Raw genomic sequence first — 18,928 nt, 5'->3', positions numbered from 1 at the left:
TATGTCACTCAGTTGTTTGTTTTGGTTCTGACTTTTTCTTTCTAATTTTTTTGGAAATGAATGATTCATAATGCCTTTATAAGCCCTACATGCTTCACAACTTAATAACCATATTTCATACTGTTCTAATTCTCAGAGTAAAAACTCAACTGACATTATGAAAGCTTAAACAAGTTTATTCTACCCAAAGGCTCAATACAGCTGCATTCAGACAAAACATGTTTCCACCACCACAAGTAAATGTACAGTGCCTTGCGAAAGTATTCGGCCCCCTTGAACTTTGCGACCTTTTGCCACATTTCAGGCTTCAAACATAAAGATATAAAACTGTATTTTTTTGTGAAGAATCAACAACAAGTGGGACACAATCATGAAGTGGAACGACATTTATTGGATATTTCAAACTTTTTTAACAAATCAAAAACTGAAAAATTGGGCGTGCAAAATTATTCAGCCCCCTTAAGTTAAAACTTTGTAGCGCCACCTTTTGCTGCGATTACAGCTGTAAGTCGCTTGGGGTATGTCTCTATCAGTTTTGCACATCGAGAGACTGAATTTTTTTCCCATTCCTCCTTGCAAAACAGCTCGAGCTCAGTGAGGTTGGATGGAGAGCATTTGTGAACAGCAGTTTTCAGTTCTTTCCACAGATTCTCGATTGGATTCAGGTCTGGACTTTGACTTGGCCATTCTAACACCTGGATATGTTTATTATTGAACCATTCCATTGTAGATTTTGCTTTATGTTTTGGATCATTGTCTTGTTGGAAGACAAATCTCCGTCCCAGTCTCAGGTCTTTTGCAGACTCCATCAGGTTTTCTTCCAGAATGGTCCTGTATTTGGCTCCATTCATCTTCCCATCAATTTTAACCATCTTCCCTGTCCCTGCTGAAGAAAAGCAGGCCCAAACCATGATGCTGCCACCACCATGTTTGACAGTGGGGATGGTGTGTTCAGCTGTGTTGCTTTTACGCCAAACATAACGTTTTGCATTGTTGCCAAAAAGTTCAATTTTGGTTTCATCTGACCAGAGCACCTTCTTCCACATGTTTGGTGTGTCTCCCAGGTGGCTTGTGGCAAACTTTAAACAACACTTTTTATGGATATCTTTAAGAAATGGCTTTCTTCTTGCCACTCTTCCATAAAGGCCAGATTTGTGCAATTTACGACTGATTGTTGTCCTATGGACAGAGTCTCCCACCTCAGCTGTAGATCTCTGCAGTTCATCCAGAGTGATCATGGGCCTCTTGGCTGCATCTCAGATCAGTCTTCTCCTTGTATGAGCTGAAAGTTTAGAGGGACGGCCAGGTCTTGGTAGATTTGCAGTGGTCTGATACTCCTTCCATTTCAATATTATCGCTTGCACAGTGCTCCTTGGGATGTTTAAAGCTTGGGAAATCTTTTTGTATCCAAATCCGGCTTTAAACTTCTTCACAACAGTATCTCGGACCTGCCTGGTGTGTTCCTTGTTCTTCATGATGCTCTCTGCGCTTTTAACGGACCTCTGAGACTATCATAGTGCAGGTGCATTTATACGGAGACTTGATTACACACAGGTGGATTGTATTTATCATCATTAGTCATTTAGGTCAACATTGGATCATTCAGAGATCCTCACTGAACTTCTGGAGAGAGTTTGCTGCACTGAAAGTAAAGGGGCTGAATAATTTTGCACGCCCAATTTTTCAGTTTTGGATTTGTTAAAAAAGTTTGAAATATCCAATAAATGTCGTTCCACTTCATGATTGTGTCCCACTTGTTGTTGATTCTTCACAAAAAAATACAGTTTTATATCTTTATGTTTGAAGCCTGAAATGTGCCAAAAGGTCGCAAAGTTCAAGGGGGCCGAATACTTTCGCAAGGCACTGTATATATACTCCAATTTAGGCACTCCTCCTCCTCTCCTCTCCAATCCTTACATCTATTATGGTTCGACAGGAAGAGGGTAAGAGGGTAATAAACCCTAATTTCTCCCTTAAGAGGATCTGACCTGACCTCAACCCCACATTTGCCTAACCCACAGATGTCCATCCGTATCCCCTATAGCAATCCTGTGACTTCCTCCCGTCCACCCAACACATTCCAAAGCCATCTGGCTCCTACAGATAACCATTAACTTCTGATGTAAAAACTAGTCTCTTTCACTCCTCAGATACTATACTTCTGAGTATAACAATGTTCCAAATTTAACCCAGAATCTAACCATACTGAAGAGATTGTGAAGACCATATGTAGATTGCTTTGCCAAATGTAACCACTATGTCATATTCCAACAAAGTTGTGCTTTACAAAGGGTGAGCAATGCTATGTTTGATTATAGCAATTGTGAGACTCATGCTCCAGTTCTTTTCTTTGGATCTGACACGGTTTCTGATTCTTTCTCTCTCTCTCCTCCCAGAACCGCTTCCACCTACAGATGGTTACTCGGATCCCCCCGTCGGGCCTGTCGGAGCTGCTGCTGGCCGTCCTCCAGCGGAGCGGCTGGCAGGAGCGCATGGCCGTGCTGTGCCAGGGTTGGGAGGAGGATGGCCTGCTGGAACTACTGGACCTCCAGAGCCACCTGGGCTGTGGTGCAAACCGTTGGCAACTCCGCGCCCTCCTCAACCTCACCCGTGCTGGCCCAGCAGAATCCCAAATCCAGGACTTCCTTTCAGAACACTTCCGGGGGCAGGGCCCAAGTCAGATCCCACCACCGGCCGCGGTGCTGCTGTTTGGGGGCGACCCAGAGTGTGCCGCGGCGGTGCTGCGGAGCGCCCAGGACTTGGGGCTGACGCTGCCCACGGTGCACTGGATGCTGGGCTACCCACTGAGCCCCGACGCCCTGCACTCCATCGGCCTGCCCCTGGGTCTGCTGGCCTACGGTGAAGTGGAGCGCAAGCCGCTGGACTTCTACATCCGCGACGCGCTGCAGCTGGTGGGCCGGGCAGTGTCAGCGGCCACAGTGGTGCGCCCAGACCTGGCGCTCATCCAGAACATGGTCAACTGCTACGACAAACCCAACAAACACGAGGTGCCCTCCTCCGGACAGTACCTTGCCAGGTAAGGCTGGTTTACTTTGAACCTTTAACTCACAAAGTCTCTGGAGGTTTAAAATAATAGTTTACATACATACACAGTCAGGTCCAACATTATTGGCACCCTTGATAAAGATGAGCAAAAATCTTTACACCCCTTCATCTTTTCCATATTTTAGTGTGTTACATCCAGGAATTTAAATGGACAAAATGTTGAGTTTGTGTTACTGTCCTACACACAATATCCCATAATGTCAAAGTGGAATTATGATTTTAGAATGTTTTACAAATCAATTACAAATGAAAAGCTGAAATGTCTTGAGTCAATAAGTATTCAACCCCTTTGTTATGGCAAGCCTAAATAAGTTCAGGAGTAAAACTTTGCTTAACAAGTCACATACAAAAGTTGCATGGACTCTGTGTGCAATAATAGTGTTTAACATTATTTTGGAATGACTACCTCATCTCTGTACCCCACACATACAATTTTCTGTAAGGTCCCTCAGTAGAGCAGTGAATTTCAAACACAGATTTGAGCACAAACACCAGGGAGGTTTTTCAATGTCTCGCAAAGAAGGACACCTCTTGGTAGATGGGTAAAAAAAAACACCCAGTCACTACAAAGATACAGACGTCCTTCCTAACTCTGTTGCCGGAGAGGAAGGAAACCGCTTAGGGATTTCACCATGAGGCAAATGGTGACGTTAAAGCAGTTAGAGTTTAATGGCTGTGATAGGAGAAAACTGAGTATGATTCAACAACTTTGTAGTTACTCCACAATACTAACCTACATGACATAGTGAAAAGAAGGAAGCCTGTACAGAATACAAATATTCCAAAACATGCATCCTGTTTGAAATAAAGTACTAAAGTAAAACTGCAAAAAATGTGGGAAAGAAATGTACTATTTGTCTTGAGTACAAAGTGTTACGTTTGGAGCAAATCCAATACAACACATTACTGAGTACCACTCTTCGAAATTTCAAGCATGGTGCTGCATCATGAAATGGGTATGCTTGTCATCAGCAAGGACTAGGCAGTTTTCTAGGATAAAAAGAAACGGAATACAGCTAAGCACAGGCAAAATCCTAGAGGAAAAACCTTGTTCAGTCTGCTTTCCAACAGGCACTGGGAGACAAATTCACCTTTCAGCATGACAATAACCTAACACAAGGCCAAATATACATTGGAGTTGCTTACCAAGACAACAGGGAATGTTGCCGAATTACAGTTTTGACTTAAATCTGCTTGAAAATCTATGGCAAGACCTGAAAATGGCTGTCTAGAAATGATCAACAACCAATTTGACAGAGCTTGAAGAATCTGGAAAATAATAATGTGCAAATTTAGCTTAATCCAGGTGTGGAAAGCTCTTCGAGACTTACCTAGAAAGACTCACAGCTGTAATCGCTGCCAAAGATGATTCTAACATGTATTGACTCAGAGGGTTGAATTCTTAACTAATCAAGATATATTAGTGTTTTATTTTTCATGAATGTTTTACAAATGTTAGCATTTTGTGTAGATCGTTGACAAAAACATGACAATTAAATACATTTGAATCCCATTTTGTAACACAACATAATGTGGAAAAAGTCAAGGCGTGTGAATATTTTCGGAAGGCATACATACATACAAAAGTTTGTGGAAATTCTTTCAAATTAGTGCTATTTTAGCAACACCCGTTGCTGACAGGTGTATAAAATCGAGTCCACAGCCATGCAATCTCCATAGACAAACATTGTCAGCAGAATGGCCCATGCTGAAGAGCTCAGTGACTGAGCGGCACTGATGCCACCTTTCCAACAAGTCATTTCGTCAAATTTCTGCCCTGCTAGTGCTGCCCCGGTCAACTGTAAGTGCTGTTACATTAGGAGCACCTTCCTAATATTGGGTTGACTCCAACACTTCCTTCAGTTGTGTCAAGTTGGTTGGATGTCCTTTGTGTGTTGGACCATTCTTGTTACACACAGGAAACTGTTGAGCTTGAAAAACCCAGCAGCGGTGCAGTTCTTGACACAAACCGGTGCGTCTGGCACCTACTACCATACCCCCTTCAAAGGCACTTAAATATTTTGTCTTTCCCATTTACCCTCTGAATGGCACACACACATCCATGTCTTAATTATGTTTAGGCTTAAAAATCCCCTTAATTTACACTGATTGAAGTGGATTTTTAACAATTGACATCAGTAAGGGATCATAGCTTTCAACTGGAATCATCTGGTCAGTCTGTCATGGAAAGAGCAAGTGTTCTCAATGTTTTATATACTCAGTGTACATACACCCACACGCACACGCACGCACGCACGCACGTACGCACGCACACACACACACACACACACACACACACACACACACACACACACACACACACACACACACACACACACACACACACACACACACACATGCATACTGTTGTATTGCATTCTGTTGCATCTCCTTTTAGCCAAGTTGTGTCTGAATAGTGTTTTCAGGTCCATGTTATTATAACGAATTGGTTCGGTAAGTGCTGTAGACAGTTAAGTAGTGATTCTCTCCCAGTGTCAGTGTTCGCAGGAGACTGCAAATAGGCCTATCTCTTGCTGAGGTCAGACTTTTCTTCACCCCCAACCACAGAGCAGCTCTTCTAAACACAATGATAGATGCAGCCTCCAGTGTTTGGAGAGAGGCTGGAGTGTGTTTGTACACATACGTACACAGACTCTCTCTCACACACACGCACGCATGCACGAACACACACGTGCACACACACACACACACACACGTGCACACACACACGTGCACACACACAGACACACACACAGACACACACACAGACAGACAGACAGACAGACTCTCTCTTTCAAACACACACACACATGCACACGCATGCACTCATCCAGCTGGAATACAAACATGAAGTGGAGGAGGGTAGAGTTTTAAGCTTTATTCATGAGTTCCAGTCAGTTGCCTCCCCAACAGGGCAGCCAGGCTCCCTTATCAAAAGAGCCCACAGTCCTTTCTGTCTCTGCGTGGCTCAGAGCAGTGCAGAGCAACAGCAGCACACAGCTTTACAACTGCTGTATCTGCCACAGACCAGAGTAACAACAGCTGCGCAACCTAGCCATGCAGCCAGCGTCTCAGCACAAAAACACAGTAGAATGAGCTTCAATTGGACCAATTGTAACTAGGCTCAGCTATATCATGTTGGGAAAAACGATACACCAGAAATGATGCAATAGCTTGTGGGTCTGGAATGCTAGAGCACCATGTTGTATTTATTAATTGGCTGAAAGAGGCAAGTCATTTTGAGCAGTAAGCAGTTAGCACTTCATTTCAGGAGTAGTGTTTGTTGCCTGGGGCGTCAACGCAGAGGAGAATGATTATAACATTTTGGAAAGCACCCCTTTATAACTATAATAAAACTATATTCAGTTCGACCAAGTCATTTAGGAGGGCCATCTAACTAATGGGATTGACTGGGTGCCTAGTGCAGAGTAAAGATCAACGATGTCGAGATAACAGCGATTTGCTCAAGAAGAACTCCATGATAATCATAATGTCACCTAGACACATAATTACAGCTACATAACAGAGCAACTATTAGAGAGAGAAGAGGGCTTCAGGGGAGGAAGGAATGGATCATGAGAGAAATGCATGAGGGTTGATGAGAGCGGTAGATAGAAACCCAAAGAGGTTGAGGTGGGGGAGGTGGATGCTTTTAAAGTAATTGCAACCTGTGCCTACTGTTAAAGAGGAACACATAGCCTTTCAATGTAATGATGTAATAGCATCCAGCTCCTTTTACCTTGTGTGGGGTTGAGAAGAAAGAGGGGAGGAGGGGGGATGTAGGCTGAGACAGAGAGAAATTAATGACCTAAAGGTTTGGAGACAAATTACCTTTTAATTTTCGATGAAAGAATTTCAGCGGCGATCACATGGTGTCGTCTCAGTTATTGATGGCTGCACACATTCATCCTGACACAACATGACTGTCACAGCTACCCTCAGCCAATGGGATTGGCTGGATCTGTATTTCCTGAAGTGACCCCTTCGCTAAGCTAACCGCTAGCGCTAAGCTAAACCACCATGCCGTAATTCATTGAAGGGCTAACCGCTAGGGGCTAGCATTTCACCATGGATCCGAGGCAGAAATGTATGAACTGGGGCAGGTTTTCACATGGAAATTAACTACTCACTCGCTCAACTAAGCAGAGCCTGGCATTCAGAGTCTGGGGTGAGGCCAAAAAGGTGTCAGCCAGAAAGATAGCCAATCCTAGCCATGGGGAAATTACTAGCTGTCAATCAGACTGGTGATGGTATACACTGTTGGCCTTGCTGCAGGTGCAGGATGGATTAGTTTGGCTTCAATAGATGCCAATCCTGCTTTTGACATGTTGTGCTACAGTAGCTAAGGTGCCTGTCTGGACTGTGCTGCAGGTCAGGTGTGGAGAGAAGAGGTGTAGGTGGTTACAATCAGATCACAGTTTGGAGTTCACTGTGCATTTCCTGAAGTGAGTTTGATACTGTACAGTCTGACTCACTATCCCTGTGGTCAGAAGTCCATGTTCCCCTCTCCCCGCTACCACACCATAGAAATCCTCTATAGGAAATGCAATATCTTGGGACTCAAATGCATGCACTAAATAGCCTGAAGGGTAATGAAGTCCTGTAATCTAATGTGATCTCCTCTGGCCTATAGGTTCCTGTCCAACACGTCGTTCTCAGGGCTGACGGGGCCGGTGTCGGTGCAGAGGAACCTATCCCGAGTTCTCACCTCTCAGCGATTCCACATCTGGAGCCTGCAGCGGGACGCGGTGGGCCAGCCCACCTGGGTGACAGTGGGCAGCTGGGAGGGGGGCCATCTGGAGGTGGAGGACCAGGGCCTGTGGCAAGGGCACAATGGCAAGGGCCATGGCCGGGGGGAGGGCCAGGGGAGGCGGGGCGGGGGCCGGTGGCGAGCCGGCAGTCCTGTGGCAGGCAGCCGGGTGCGGGTAGTCACCCTAGTGGAGCACCCCTTCGTATTCACGCGGGAGGTGGATGAGGACGGGAACTGTCCGGCAGGACAGTATTGCCTGGACGCGGGGACAAACAGCTCGGACATGCTGGAGCGCTACTTCAGTGAGCGTGCCACGGGAAACTCTACCTTCCTGCCCACGGACTACGGCAAGTGTTGTTACGGATACTGCATAGACCTGCTGGAGAAAATGTCAGAGGACATGCGCTTCGAGTACGACCTGTACATCGTGGGCGACGGGAAGTACGGTGCATCGAAAAGCGGCCGCTGGACTGGGCTGGTGGGTGACCTGCTCAATGGCGTGGCCGACATGGCCGTCACCTCATTCAGCATTAACTCAGTACGCAGCCGTGTCATCGACTTCACCTCGCCCTTCTTCTCCACCTCGCTGGGCATCCTGGTGCGTAGCAAGGACACGGCGGCGCCCATCGGCGCCTTCATGTGGCCCCTGCACTGGTCTATGTGGGTGGGCATCTTTGTGGCGCTGCATATCACCGCCCTCTTCCTCACCCTCTATGAGTGGAAGAGCCCGTTTGGCATGACGCCACACGGACGCAACCGTCTGCGCGTCTTCTCCTACTCGTCTGCGCTCAACCTCTGCTACGCCATCTTGTTTGGCCGCACGGTCTCCAGCAAGACGCCCAAGTGCTGGACGGGTCGGTTTCTGATGAACCTGTGGGCCATCTTCTGCCTGTTGGTGCTGTCCAGCTACACAGCCAACCTGGCCGCCGTCATGGTCGGCGAGAAGACCTTCGAGGAGCTATCGGGGATCCACGACGCCAAGGTGAGTATTTGTTTTCATTATTAACTCTTCTCTCCCGCCACAATCTCGTTCTCCCTCAACCTCTATCTCTCTCATCTTCCCTCTCTCTCCCTCCCTTCCACCTCTCCCTTCATCCCTTTCCCCTCTACCTTCTTCCCTTCCACCCCAGCTCCATCACCCATCCCATGGTTTCAGGTTTGGCACGGTGAGGGAGAGCAGCGCTGAGGAGTACATGAAGAAGAGTTTCCCAGAGATGCACGAGTACATGAGGCGCTACAATGAGCCCACCACACCCGATGGAGTGTCCACCCTCAAGTAAGAGATCACAACCCTACTTCTGGAGCGCTACAGGGTGTGCAAGCTTTTGTTCCAGCCCTACACTCACATACCCAATTCAGCTAATCAAGGTCCTAATGAGTAGCTGCTTAGTAGAATCAGGTGTGTTCGAGTGGGGCTGGGACAAAAAGCCTGCACCTGCAGTATCACTCCTATAGTAAGATTGTCCATGGCACCTCTGAGCTACATCCATAGAAATACTATTTAAAGGCACTTTAACCTACGTTTGATTGTATCCATGGGTGTTTATAAGTGTTATTTAAGTTATTTGGCCAGAGGTGGATCAAGTCAAGCACAGAGTAGATAGATATTTTCTCTGACTTCCTCTGGGAGAAGTGTTTGTTGTGTTCCTCAAAGAAAGGTCTGTCATCAAGGAAGGCAGAAGAGAAAGGCAATGGAGAGGAGAGGCCAATGGTATTGCTTCAAAACAAGATCAAATGGGAAAGGGAGCACACACAAAAAAACTGTCTCTCTACGCGTGTTGTCTGACTCTCTAGAGACACAAGGCTGCAAAGTTGATCCTCAGGTGGAAGGTTATAGTTCAATTTAGACCAAGAAAGAGAAGACAACTGTCATTTGAACTTGTGATTGTGTAGACTGTGGATCCTCCTATTTTATCTTAGTTTTGTAAAATCTTTTGACAAGGTTAGCCAGTAGCCACATAGACATGTTTGAATATTGTGTTACAAAATAACTTAGAAAACAAAGATTGTTGGAGTTTTGTGATGCAGACGCAGGGAGTCTAGAAGCAAGTGCAGTGTTAGTTTAATGAAAACTAACACAACACAAGCGTCTAACAAAGAAAACATAACCAATACTACCTGAAGAGTGATCCTAGGGAGTGATAGATAAAGGGGGAGTAATCAGGGGAGTGATGAAGTCCAGGTGAGCCTCATGAGGCGCAGGTTTGTGTAATGAGGGTTGCCAAGTGTACGTAATGATGGGTTGCCAGGACCGATGTTTAGTAAACCGGCGATGTCGAGTGCCAGAGAGGGGGAGTAGACGTGACAGTACCTTCCTGACTCGCGGCTCCGGCCGCAGGACGACGCCAGCCAAGGGGGCAGCCCCGAGGGCGAGAAGCGGGCCGGTCCAGATGGGGAAGGTGGAAATCTCGGATGATGTTGGGATCTAGAATGTCGTCCACCAGAACCCAACACTGCTCCTCTGGACCATACCCCTCCCAGTCCACCAGGTACTGGAGCCGACCACCACGACGTCGGAAGTCCAGGAGGGATCTGACAGCATAGCCTTACTGAAGTGGCGATCCGCCTTCTTCTGGTGGCGGATGGCACGCTGGAGCCTCACGTAGGCATCGTTCCAAACTTCTTCTGCGTGCCTGAACTACTCTTCCACCGCAGGAGCTTTTGTCTGGCTCGGGGTCCACGGAGCCAGGGGTGGCTGATAACCCAGAACACACTGGAAGGGAGTCAGCCCGGTGGAGGAGTGACGCAATGAGTTCTTGGTGTAATCCGCCCAGGGAAGGAATCGGGCCCACTCTCCCTGCCGGTCCTGGCAGTGACTCCTCAGGAAGCTCCCTAGCTCCTGGTTCATCATCTCCACCTGCCCGTTAGACTGAGGCCGGTATCCGGAAGTATCCTCAAGCTTTTCCATTATGGTTTTCCATACCCATGACATGAATTTGGGGCCACGGTCGGAGACGATGTCCTTCGGAAGGCCATAGTGCCGGAAGACGTGCTGGAACAGTGCCTCAGAGACCTGGAGAGTGGTAGGGAGACTAGAACGGCAGGATTTAGAGAATTTGTCCACAACCACTAAAATGGTGGTGAAACCATCAGAGGAGGGGAGAACAGTGACAAAATCTTTGGACAGATGTGACAGGAAGGGGAGGTAGTTTCCCTGCTGGAACGTGAAGGGGAGTTTTTTGATTGAGTACATACTGAACATGAGTTGACATAGTAGGCGACATCCTGTGCCAAAGTGGGACACCAGTATTTATCAGAAAGGGATTGGATGGTGCGGGTGATACCTGGATATCCAGTGGCGAGGGATGTGTGTGCCCAGGTCAACAGCTGATCTCTCACCTCCGCAGGGACGTAGATGCGCTCTGGAGGGCAGGTGGTTGGAGCGGGTTCCCTCTCTAGAGCTAGGCAGATGTCCGTATCTACGTCCCACAACACGGGGCCAACAATACGGGAGAACGATTGATGGGCTAAAGGGCACTCACAGGACAGGGAAGGAATCGACGTTGAACCACAGGGTGTGGGAAAGCAGTTCCTCCGACATCCTGGTCCTCAGGCGATGATTCTCATCTTAGACCAGGAGATGGTGGGTTTATGAAGTTGAAGCCATGGGAGGACAAGGATGACTTTGTGCACAGGTGCAGAGGTGATGAGAAAGGGTAGGCTTTGAGGGTGCTGTGACGTGCGTAATAGTGCCGGGTCCCCACTGTCATTTATCCAGGGCTCGGACCAAACAAGAAGAGGAGAGCAGGTACACAGCGATGTTGAGGGAGGAGACAAGGGCCTAGTGGATGAAAATCCCTGCAGCACCGGAGTCCACTAGAGCCTTAGAGACAACACCTGAGCGACAGCCAGCCAACGAAATAGAAACCAGGAAGGGTTTGGTGAAAGATGAAGGAATACTGATGAAGACTTCTGGTTAGGATGCACTGAACACAGCTGTAGCTGGTGCCCCTCCTGGCCAAAATAGGGACACAACCCCAGCCGTCTCCGGTGACGTAGCTCTGCCATGGAGAGATGTGATTCCTATCTCCATGGGTGTTCAGGCTCTGCATCAGGACGGCTGAAGGAGAAAGGCGAGGGATGAGGGGACCACCGATGCTCCCGAAGAAGGTTTTCCAGACGGTTTGCTATCGCGATGAGCATGTCCAGGGAAACGTTGTCGTCCCGACAAGCCAACTCCGTTTGGACATCCTTGCGCAGTCCTCTTCAGAATAGGGTGTGGAGTGCCGGCTCATTCCATCCACTGGGGGCTGCCACAGTCTGGAAGGTGAGGGCGTACTCCGCAACAGTCTGGGCACCCTTCCAGAGTTGGAGTAGTCACCCACCTCTCTCTTTGCCACCCGGTGGATGGTCAAAGACTCCCCTGAACAGAGCTATGACCCCTCATAGGAACCCAGCTCCTCCTCGTGGCAACATTGGACCTCTCCTGGTGGGAGTAGGAAGCCTTGGCATTTGGATGGAGTCCCGTCATATCTTCCCGGGAGGGGAAGTTGGGCATCTGTGACCTGGGCAGATTGCTGGGTAGGCTGGGAGACTGGTTCGCTGGGTTGACTCATGATAGAGGGCTCTGCTATTTGAAAGTAAATCCTCTCGTGTGGTGTCGAGGTGGTGGAGGATGCGAAGGACCTCATCCGTAGTCGCATGCAGTTGGGCCAGCTGATCGTGGTGTTGGTGGAGTAGGTGTCCCTGTTCTCCAACAGTCTGCCATATATACAGTGCCTTGCGAAAGTATTCGGCCCCCTTGAACTTTGCGACCTTTTGCCACATTTCAGGCTTCAAACATAAAGATATAAAACTGTATTTTTTTGTGAAGAATCAACAACAAGTGGGACACAATCATGAAGTGGAACGACATTTATTGGATATTTCAAACTTTTTTAACAAATCAAAAATTGGGCGTGCAAAATTATTCAGCCCCCTTAAGTTAATACTTTGTAGCGCCACCTTTTGCTGCGATTACAGCTGTAAGTCGCTTGGGGTATGTCTCTATCAGTTTTGCACATCGAGAGACTGAAATTTTTTCCCATTCCTCCTTGCAAAACAGCTCGAGCTCAGTGAGGTTGGATGGAGAGCATTTGTGAACAGCAGTTTTCAGTTCTTTCCACAGATTCTCGATTGGATTCAGGTCTGGACTTTGACTTGGCCATTCTAACACCTGGATATGTTTATTTTTGAACCATTCCATTGTAGATTTTGCTTTATGTTTTGGATCATTGTCTTGTTGGAAGACAAATCTCCGTCCCAGTCTCAGGTCTTTTGCAGACTCCATCAGGTTTTCTTCCAGAATGGTCCTGTATTTGGCTCCATCCATCTTCCCATCAATTTTAACCATCTTCCCTGTCCCTGCTGAAGAAAAGCAGGCCCAAACCATGATGCTGCCACGACCATGTTTGACAGTGGGGGTGGTGTGTTCAGCTGTGTTGCTTTTACGCCAAACATAACGTTTTGCATTGTTGCCAAAAAGTTCAATTTTGGTTTCATCTGACCAGAGCACCTTCTTCCACATGTTTGGTGTGTCTCCCAGGTGGCTTGTGGCAAACTTTAAACAACATTTTTTATGGATATCTTTAAGAAATGGCTTTCTTCTTGCCACTCTTCCATAAAGGCCAGATTTGTGCAATATACAACTGATTGCTGTCCGATGGACAGAGTCTCCCACCTCAGCTGTAGATCTCTGCAGTTCATCCAGAGTGATCATGGGCCTCTTGGCTGCATCTCTGATCAGTCTTCTCCTTGTATGAGCTGAAAGTTTAGAGGGACGGCCAGGTCTTGGTAGATTTGCAGTGGTCTGATACTCCTTCCATTTCAATATTATCGCTTGCACAGTGCTCCTTGGGATGTTTAAAGCTTGGGAAATATTTTTGCATCCAAATCCGGCTTTAAACTTCTTCACAACAGTATCTCGGACCTGCCTGGTGTGTTCCTTGTTCTTCATGATGCTCTCTGCGCTTTTAACGGACCTCTGAGACTGTCACAGTGCAGGTGCATTTATACGGAGACTTGATTACACACAGGGGGATTGTATTTATCATCATTAGTCATTTAGGTCAACATTGGATCATTCAGAGATCCTCACTGAACTTCTGGAGAGAGTTTGCTGCACTGAAAGTAAAGGGGCTGAATAATTTTGCACGCCCAATTTTTCAGTTTTGGATTTGTTAAAAAAGTTTGAAATATCCAATAAATGTCGTTCCACTTCATGATTGTGTCCCACTTGTTGTTGATTCTTCACAAAAAAATACAGTTTTATATCTTTATGTTTGAAGCCTGAAATGTGGCAAAAGGTCGCAAAGTTCAAGGGGGCCGAATACTTTCGCACGGCACTATATATATATATATATATATATATATATATACAATGGGGAGAACAAGTATTTGATATACAGGTAAAATATATATATTTTGATATACAGGTAACGAGTTCAAACAGGTGCAGTTAATACAGGTAATGAGTGGAGAACAGGAGGGCTTCTTAATAAAAAACAAACAGGTCTGTGAGAGCCGGAATTCTTACTGGTTGGTAGGTGATCAAATACTTATGTCATGCAATAAAATCCAAATTAATTACTTAAAAATCATACAATGTGATCTTCTGGATTTTTGTTTTAAGTTCTGCCTCTCACAGTTGAAGTGTACGATGATAAAAATTACAGACCTCTACATGCTTTGTAAGTAGGAAAACCTGCAAAATCAGCAGTGTATCAAATACTTGTTCTCCCCATTGTATATACATATATATATATATATATATATATATATATATATATATATATATATATATATATATATATATATATATATATATATATTCTGCTGCTTCCATATTTTCGAGGTAGTATTCTGTAACGTAGACCCAGGGAGTCTGGAAGCAAGTGTAGTGTGATTTTAATGAAAACAACCATGGAACGAATACAAAACAAGAGCAGCATGTAACAAGGAAAACATAAACAATACTACCTGAAGCGGTGTGTGTAATGAGGGTTGCCAGTAAATGAGTAATGAGGGTTGCCAGTTGCTAGTAAACCGGCAACAGTGAGCGCCAGGGAGGAGGAGCGGGAGTAGACGTGACAAGTTTATCCCTTCTGGAATAAGAGTCCACTCTTCTAAGTGGGTGGTTTGATGGATGGCTTGATTAAACAGCCAAAGTGCCAGAAAATTGCTGGTAATATCCACTGTTGATTTCTTACCCAAGAGGTCATCCCCTCCTTACAATTGAAGCTGAAGTCAGAGGACTCCAAAGCTGACACATTTGAAATGTGCAGTTTTGACATCTTGAACCTCCATTATGATAGTTCCCTTGACCCATAATCCTCTCTGGTTCAGCTGATGTGCCTAGTCAGGAGTCAGCATCATAATGGAAGTTGAGTGCCTGATTTGGGCACTGTACTCTGTCTGCATTCATTCCGGTTTTGTTTAGTCAGACAGGCGATTAATATGTGACAATAAAACAGATATCTAATGGCTTTGCTCTACCCTTCTCCTTCTGTCCAATTTCCCTGGAGGACTGATTCTGAGCCCCCCATTTACACTGAGACATGAAGTATAAACATGATTGTGACGAGGGCCATGTGCTGAATCTGGAATGAGGGAGGACATAGCTTTTTGATGTGTGGTGCGTAGGATTGAGACATGGTCAATTTCAAACTTGGCCTGTTTGGTTTGTGGTTTACAACGATTAGGATGTGGCCTAGTTGGTGTGTTGTGATTGGGACGTGACCTAGTTGGTGTGTTGTGATTGGGACGTGACCTATTTGTTGTGTTGTGATTGGGACGTGACCTATTTGTTGTGTTGTGATTGGGACGTGACCTAGTTGGTGTGTTGTGATTGGGACGTGGCCTAGTTGGTGTGTTGGGATTGGGACGTGGCCTATTTGTTGTGTTGTGATTGGGACGTTGCCTATTTGTTGTGTTGTGATTGGGACGTGGCCTATTTGTTGTGTTGTGATTGGGACGTTGCCTATTTGTTGTGTTGTGATTGGGACGTGGCCTATTTGTTGTGTTGTGATTGGGACGTGACCTAGTTGGTGTGTTGGGATTGGGACGTGGCCTATTTGTTGTGTTGTGATTGGGACGTGGCCTATTTGTTGTGTTGTGATTGGGACGTTGCCTATTTGTTGTGTTGTGATTGGGACGTGGCCTATTTGTTGTGTTGTGATTGGGACGTGACCTAGTTGGTGTGTTGTGATTGGGACGTGGCCTATTTGTTGTGTTGTGATTGGGACGTGGCCTATTTGTTGTGTTGTGATTGGGAAGTGGCCTATTTGTTGTGTGGTGATTGGGACGTGGCCTATTTGTTGTGTTGTGATTGGGAAGTGGCCTATTTGTTGTGTGGTGATTGGGACGTGACCTAGTTGTTGTGTTGTGATTGGGACGTGACCTATTTGTTGTGTTGTGATTGGGACGTGGCCTATTTGTTGTGTTGTGATTGGGACGTGGCCTAGTTGGTGTGTTGTGATTGGGTCGTGGCCTATTTGGTGTGTTGTGATTGGGACGTGCCCTATTTGTTGTGTTGTGATTGGGACGTTGCCTATTTGTTGTGTTGTGATTGGGACGTGACCTAGTTGGTGTGTTGTGATTGGGACGTGGCCTAGTTGGTGTGTTGTGATTGGGTCGTGGCCTATTTGGTGTGTTGTGATTGGGACGTGGCCTAGTTGGTGTGTCGTGATTGGGTCGTGGCCTATTTGGTGTGTTGTGATTGGGACGTGGCCTATTTGTTGTGTTGTGATTGGGATGTGCCCTATTTGTTGTGTTGTGATTGGGACGTGGCCTATTTGTTGTGTTGTGATTGGGACGTGGTCTGTTTGTTGTGTTGTGATTGGGACGTGCCCTATTTGTTGTGTTGTGATTGGGACGTGCCCTATTTGTTGTGTTGTGATTGGGTCGTGGCCTATTTGGTGTGTTGTGATTGGGACGTGCCCTATTTGTTGTGTTGTGATTGGGACGTGCACTATTTGTTGTGTTGTGATTGGGACGTGACCTATTTGTTGTGTTGTGATTGGGACGTGACCTAGTTGGTGTGTTGTGATTGGGACGTGGCCTATTTGTTGTGTTGTGATTGGGACATGGCCTGTATGTTGTGTTGTGATTGGGACGTGGCCTGTTTTGTTGTGTGGTGATTTGGACGTGGCCTGTTTGGTGTGTGGTGATTGAGACATGGCCTGTATGTTGTGTTGTGATTGGGACGTGGCCCAGTTGGTGTGCTGTGATTTGGATGTGGCCTGTTTGGTGTGTGGTGATTGGGACATGGCCTGTATGTTGTGTTGTGATTGGGACGTGGCCTAGTTGGTGTGCTGTGATTTGGACGTGGCCTGTTTGGTGTGTGGTGATTTGGACGTGGCCTGTTTGGTGTGTGGTGATTGGGACGTGGCCTGTTTGGTGTGTGGTGATTGGGACGTGGCCTATTTGTTGTGTTGTGATTGGGACGTGACCTATTTGTTGTGTTGTGATTGGGACGTGACCTATTTGTTGTGTTGTGATTGGAAGTGGCCTATTTGTTGTGTTGTGATTGGGACGTGGCCTATTTGTTGTGTTGTGATTGGGACGTGGCCTATTTGTTGTGTTGTGATTGGGACGTGACCTATTTGTTGTGTTGTGATTGGGACGTGACCTATTTGTTGTGTTGTGATTGGGACGTGACCTATTTGTTGTGTTGTGATTGGAAGTGGCCTATTTGTTGTGTTGTGATTGGGACGTGGCCTATTTGTTGTGTTGTGATTGGGACGTGACCTAGTTGGTGTGTTGTGATTGGGACGTGGCCTATTTGTTGTGTTGTGATTGGGACGTGACCTATTTGTTGTGTTGTGATTGGGACGTGACCTATTTGTTGTGTTGTGATTGGAAGTGACCTATTTGTTGTGTTGTGATTGGGACATGGCCTGTATGTTGTGTTGTGATTGGGACGTGGCCTAGTTGGTGTGCTGTGATTTGGACGTGGCCTGTTTGGTGTGTGGTGATTTGGACGTGGCCTGTTTGGTGTGTGGTGATTGGGACGTGGCCTGTTTGGTGTGTGGTGATTGGGACGTGGCCTATTTGTTGTGTTGTGATTGGGACGTGACCTATTTGTTGTGTTGTGATTGGGACGTGACCTATTTGTTGTGTTGTGATTGGAAGTGGCCTATTTGTTGTGTTGTGATTGGGACGTTGCCTATTTGTTGTGTTGTGATTGGGACGTGGCCTATTTGTTGTGTTGTGATTGGGAAGTGACCTAGTTGGTGTGTTGTGATTGGGACGTGACCTAGTTGGTGTGTTGTGATTGGGACGTGGCCTATTTGTTGTGTTGTGATTGGGACGTGACCTATTTGTTGTGTTGTGATTGGGACGTGACCTAGTTGGTGTGTTGTGATTGGGACGTGGCCTATTTGTTGTGTTGTGATTGGAAGTGGCCTATTTGTTGTGTTGTGATTGGAAGTGACCTATTTGTTGTGTTGTGATTGGGACGTGACCTATTTGTTGTGTTGTGATTGGGACGTGGCCTATTTGTTGTGTTGTGATTGGGACGTGACCTAGTTCGTGTGTTGTGATTGGGACGTGGCCTATTTGTTGTGTTGTGATTGGGACGTGACCTATTTGTTGTGTTGTGATTGGGACGTGACCTATTTGTTGTGTTGTGATTGGGACGTGGCCTATTTGTTGTGTTGTGATTGGGACGTGGCCTATTTGTTGTGTTGTGATTGGGACGTGACCTAGTTGGTGTGTGGTGATTGGGACGTTGCCTATTTGTTGTGTTGTGATTGGGACGTGGCCTATTTGGTGTTTTATGATTGAGATTTGGCCTGTATGGTGTGTGGTGATTGGGACGTGACCTAGTTGGTGTGTTGTGATTGGGACGTGGTCTGTTTGTTGTGTTGTGATTGGGACGTTGCCTATTTGTTGTGTTGTGATTGGGACGTGGTCTGTTTGTTGTGTGGTGATTGGGACGTGACCTAGTTGTTGTGTTGTGATTGGAAGTGGCCTATTTGTTGTGTTGTGATTGGGACGTTGCCTATTTGTTGTGTTGTGATTGGGACGTGGTCTGTTTGTTGTGTTGTGATTGGGATGTGACCTAGTTGGTGTGTTGTGATTGGGACGTGGTCTGTTTGTTGTGTTGTGATTGGGACGTGGTCTGTTTGTTGT

At 46.5% G+C, this 18,928-nt stretch overlaps 2 protein-coding genes across 2 annotated transcripts in view; both read left to right on the top strand.

Moving 5' to 3' along the window:
* The window catches only part of LOC110491485 (uncharacterized), a 446,987-nt gene that overhangs the window by 308,474 nt on the left and 119,585 nt on the right, over positions 1-18,928 (top strand). The gene's annotated exons all lie outside the window — the stretch shown is intronic.
* The window catches only part of LOC110531395 (glutamate receptor, ionotropic, N-methyl-D-aspartate 3Bb), a 41,007-nt gene continuing 24,484 nt past the window's right edge, over positions 2,406-18,928 (top strand). Inside the window, exons 1-3 of the mRNA XM_021614590.3 lie at positions 2,406-3,037; positions 7,700-8,798; positions 8,947-9,092. Coding sequence (XP_021470265.3) covers positions 2,415-3,037; positions 7,700-8,798; positions 8,947-9,092 — 1,868 coding nt within the window. The 5' untranslated portion in view covers positions 2,406-2,414. The remainder of the gene's footprint in view (positions 3,038-7,699; positions 8,799-8,946; positions 9,093-18,928) is intronic.

Source organism: Oncorhynchus mykiss, chromosome 1 (genome assembly GCF_057628025.1).
Source record: "Oncorhynchus mykiss isolate SJ-2025 chromosome 1, ASM5762802v1, whole genome shotgun sequence".
Classification (NCBI taxonomy): domain Eukaryota; kingdom Metazoa; phylum Chordata; class Actinopteri; order Salmoniformes; family Salmonidae; genus Oncorhynchus; species Oncorhynchus mykiss.
The sequence above is the reverse complement of the archived record's forward strand: the minus strand, read 5'-3'. Positions and strand labels throughout refer to the sequence as shown.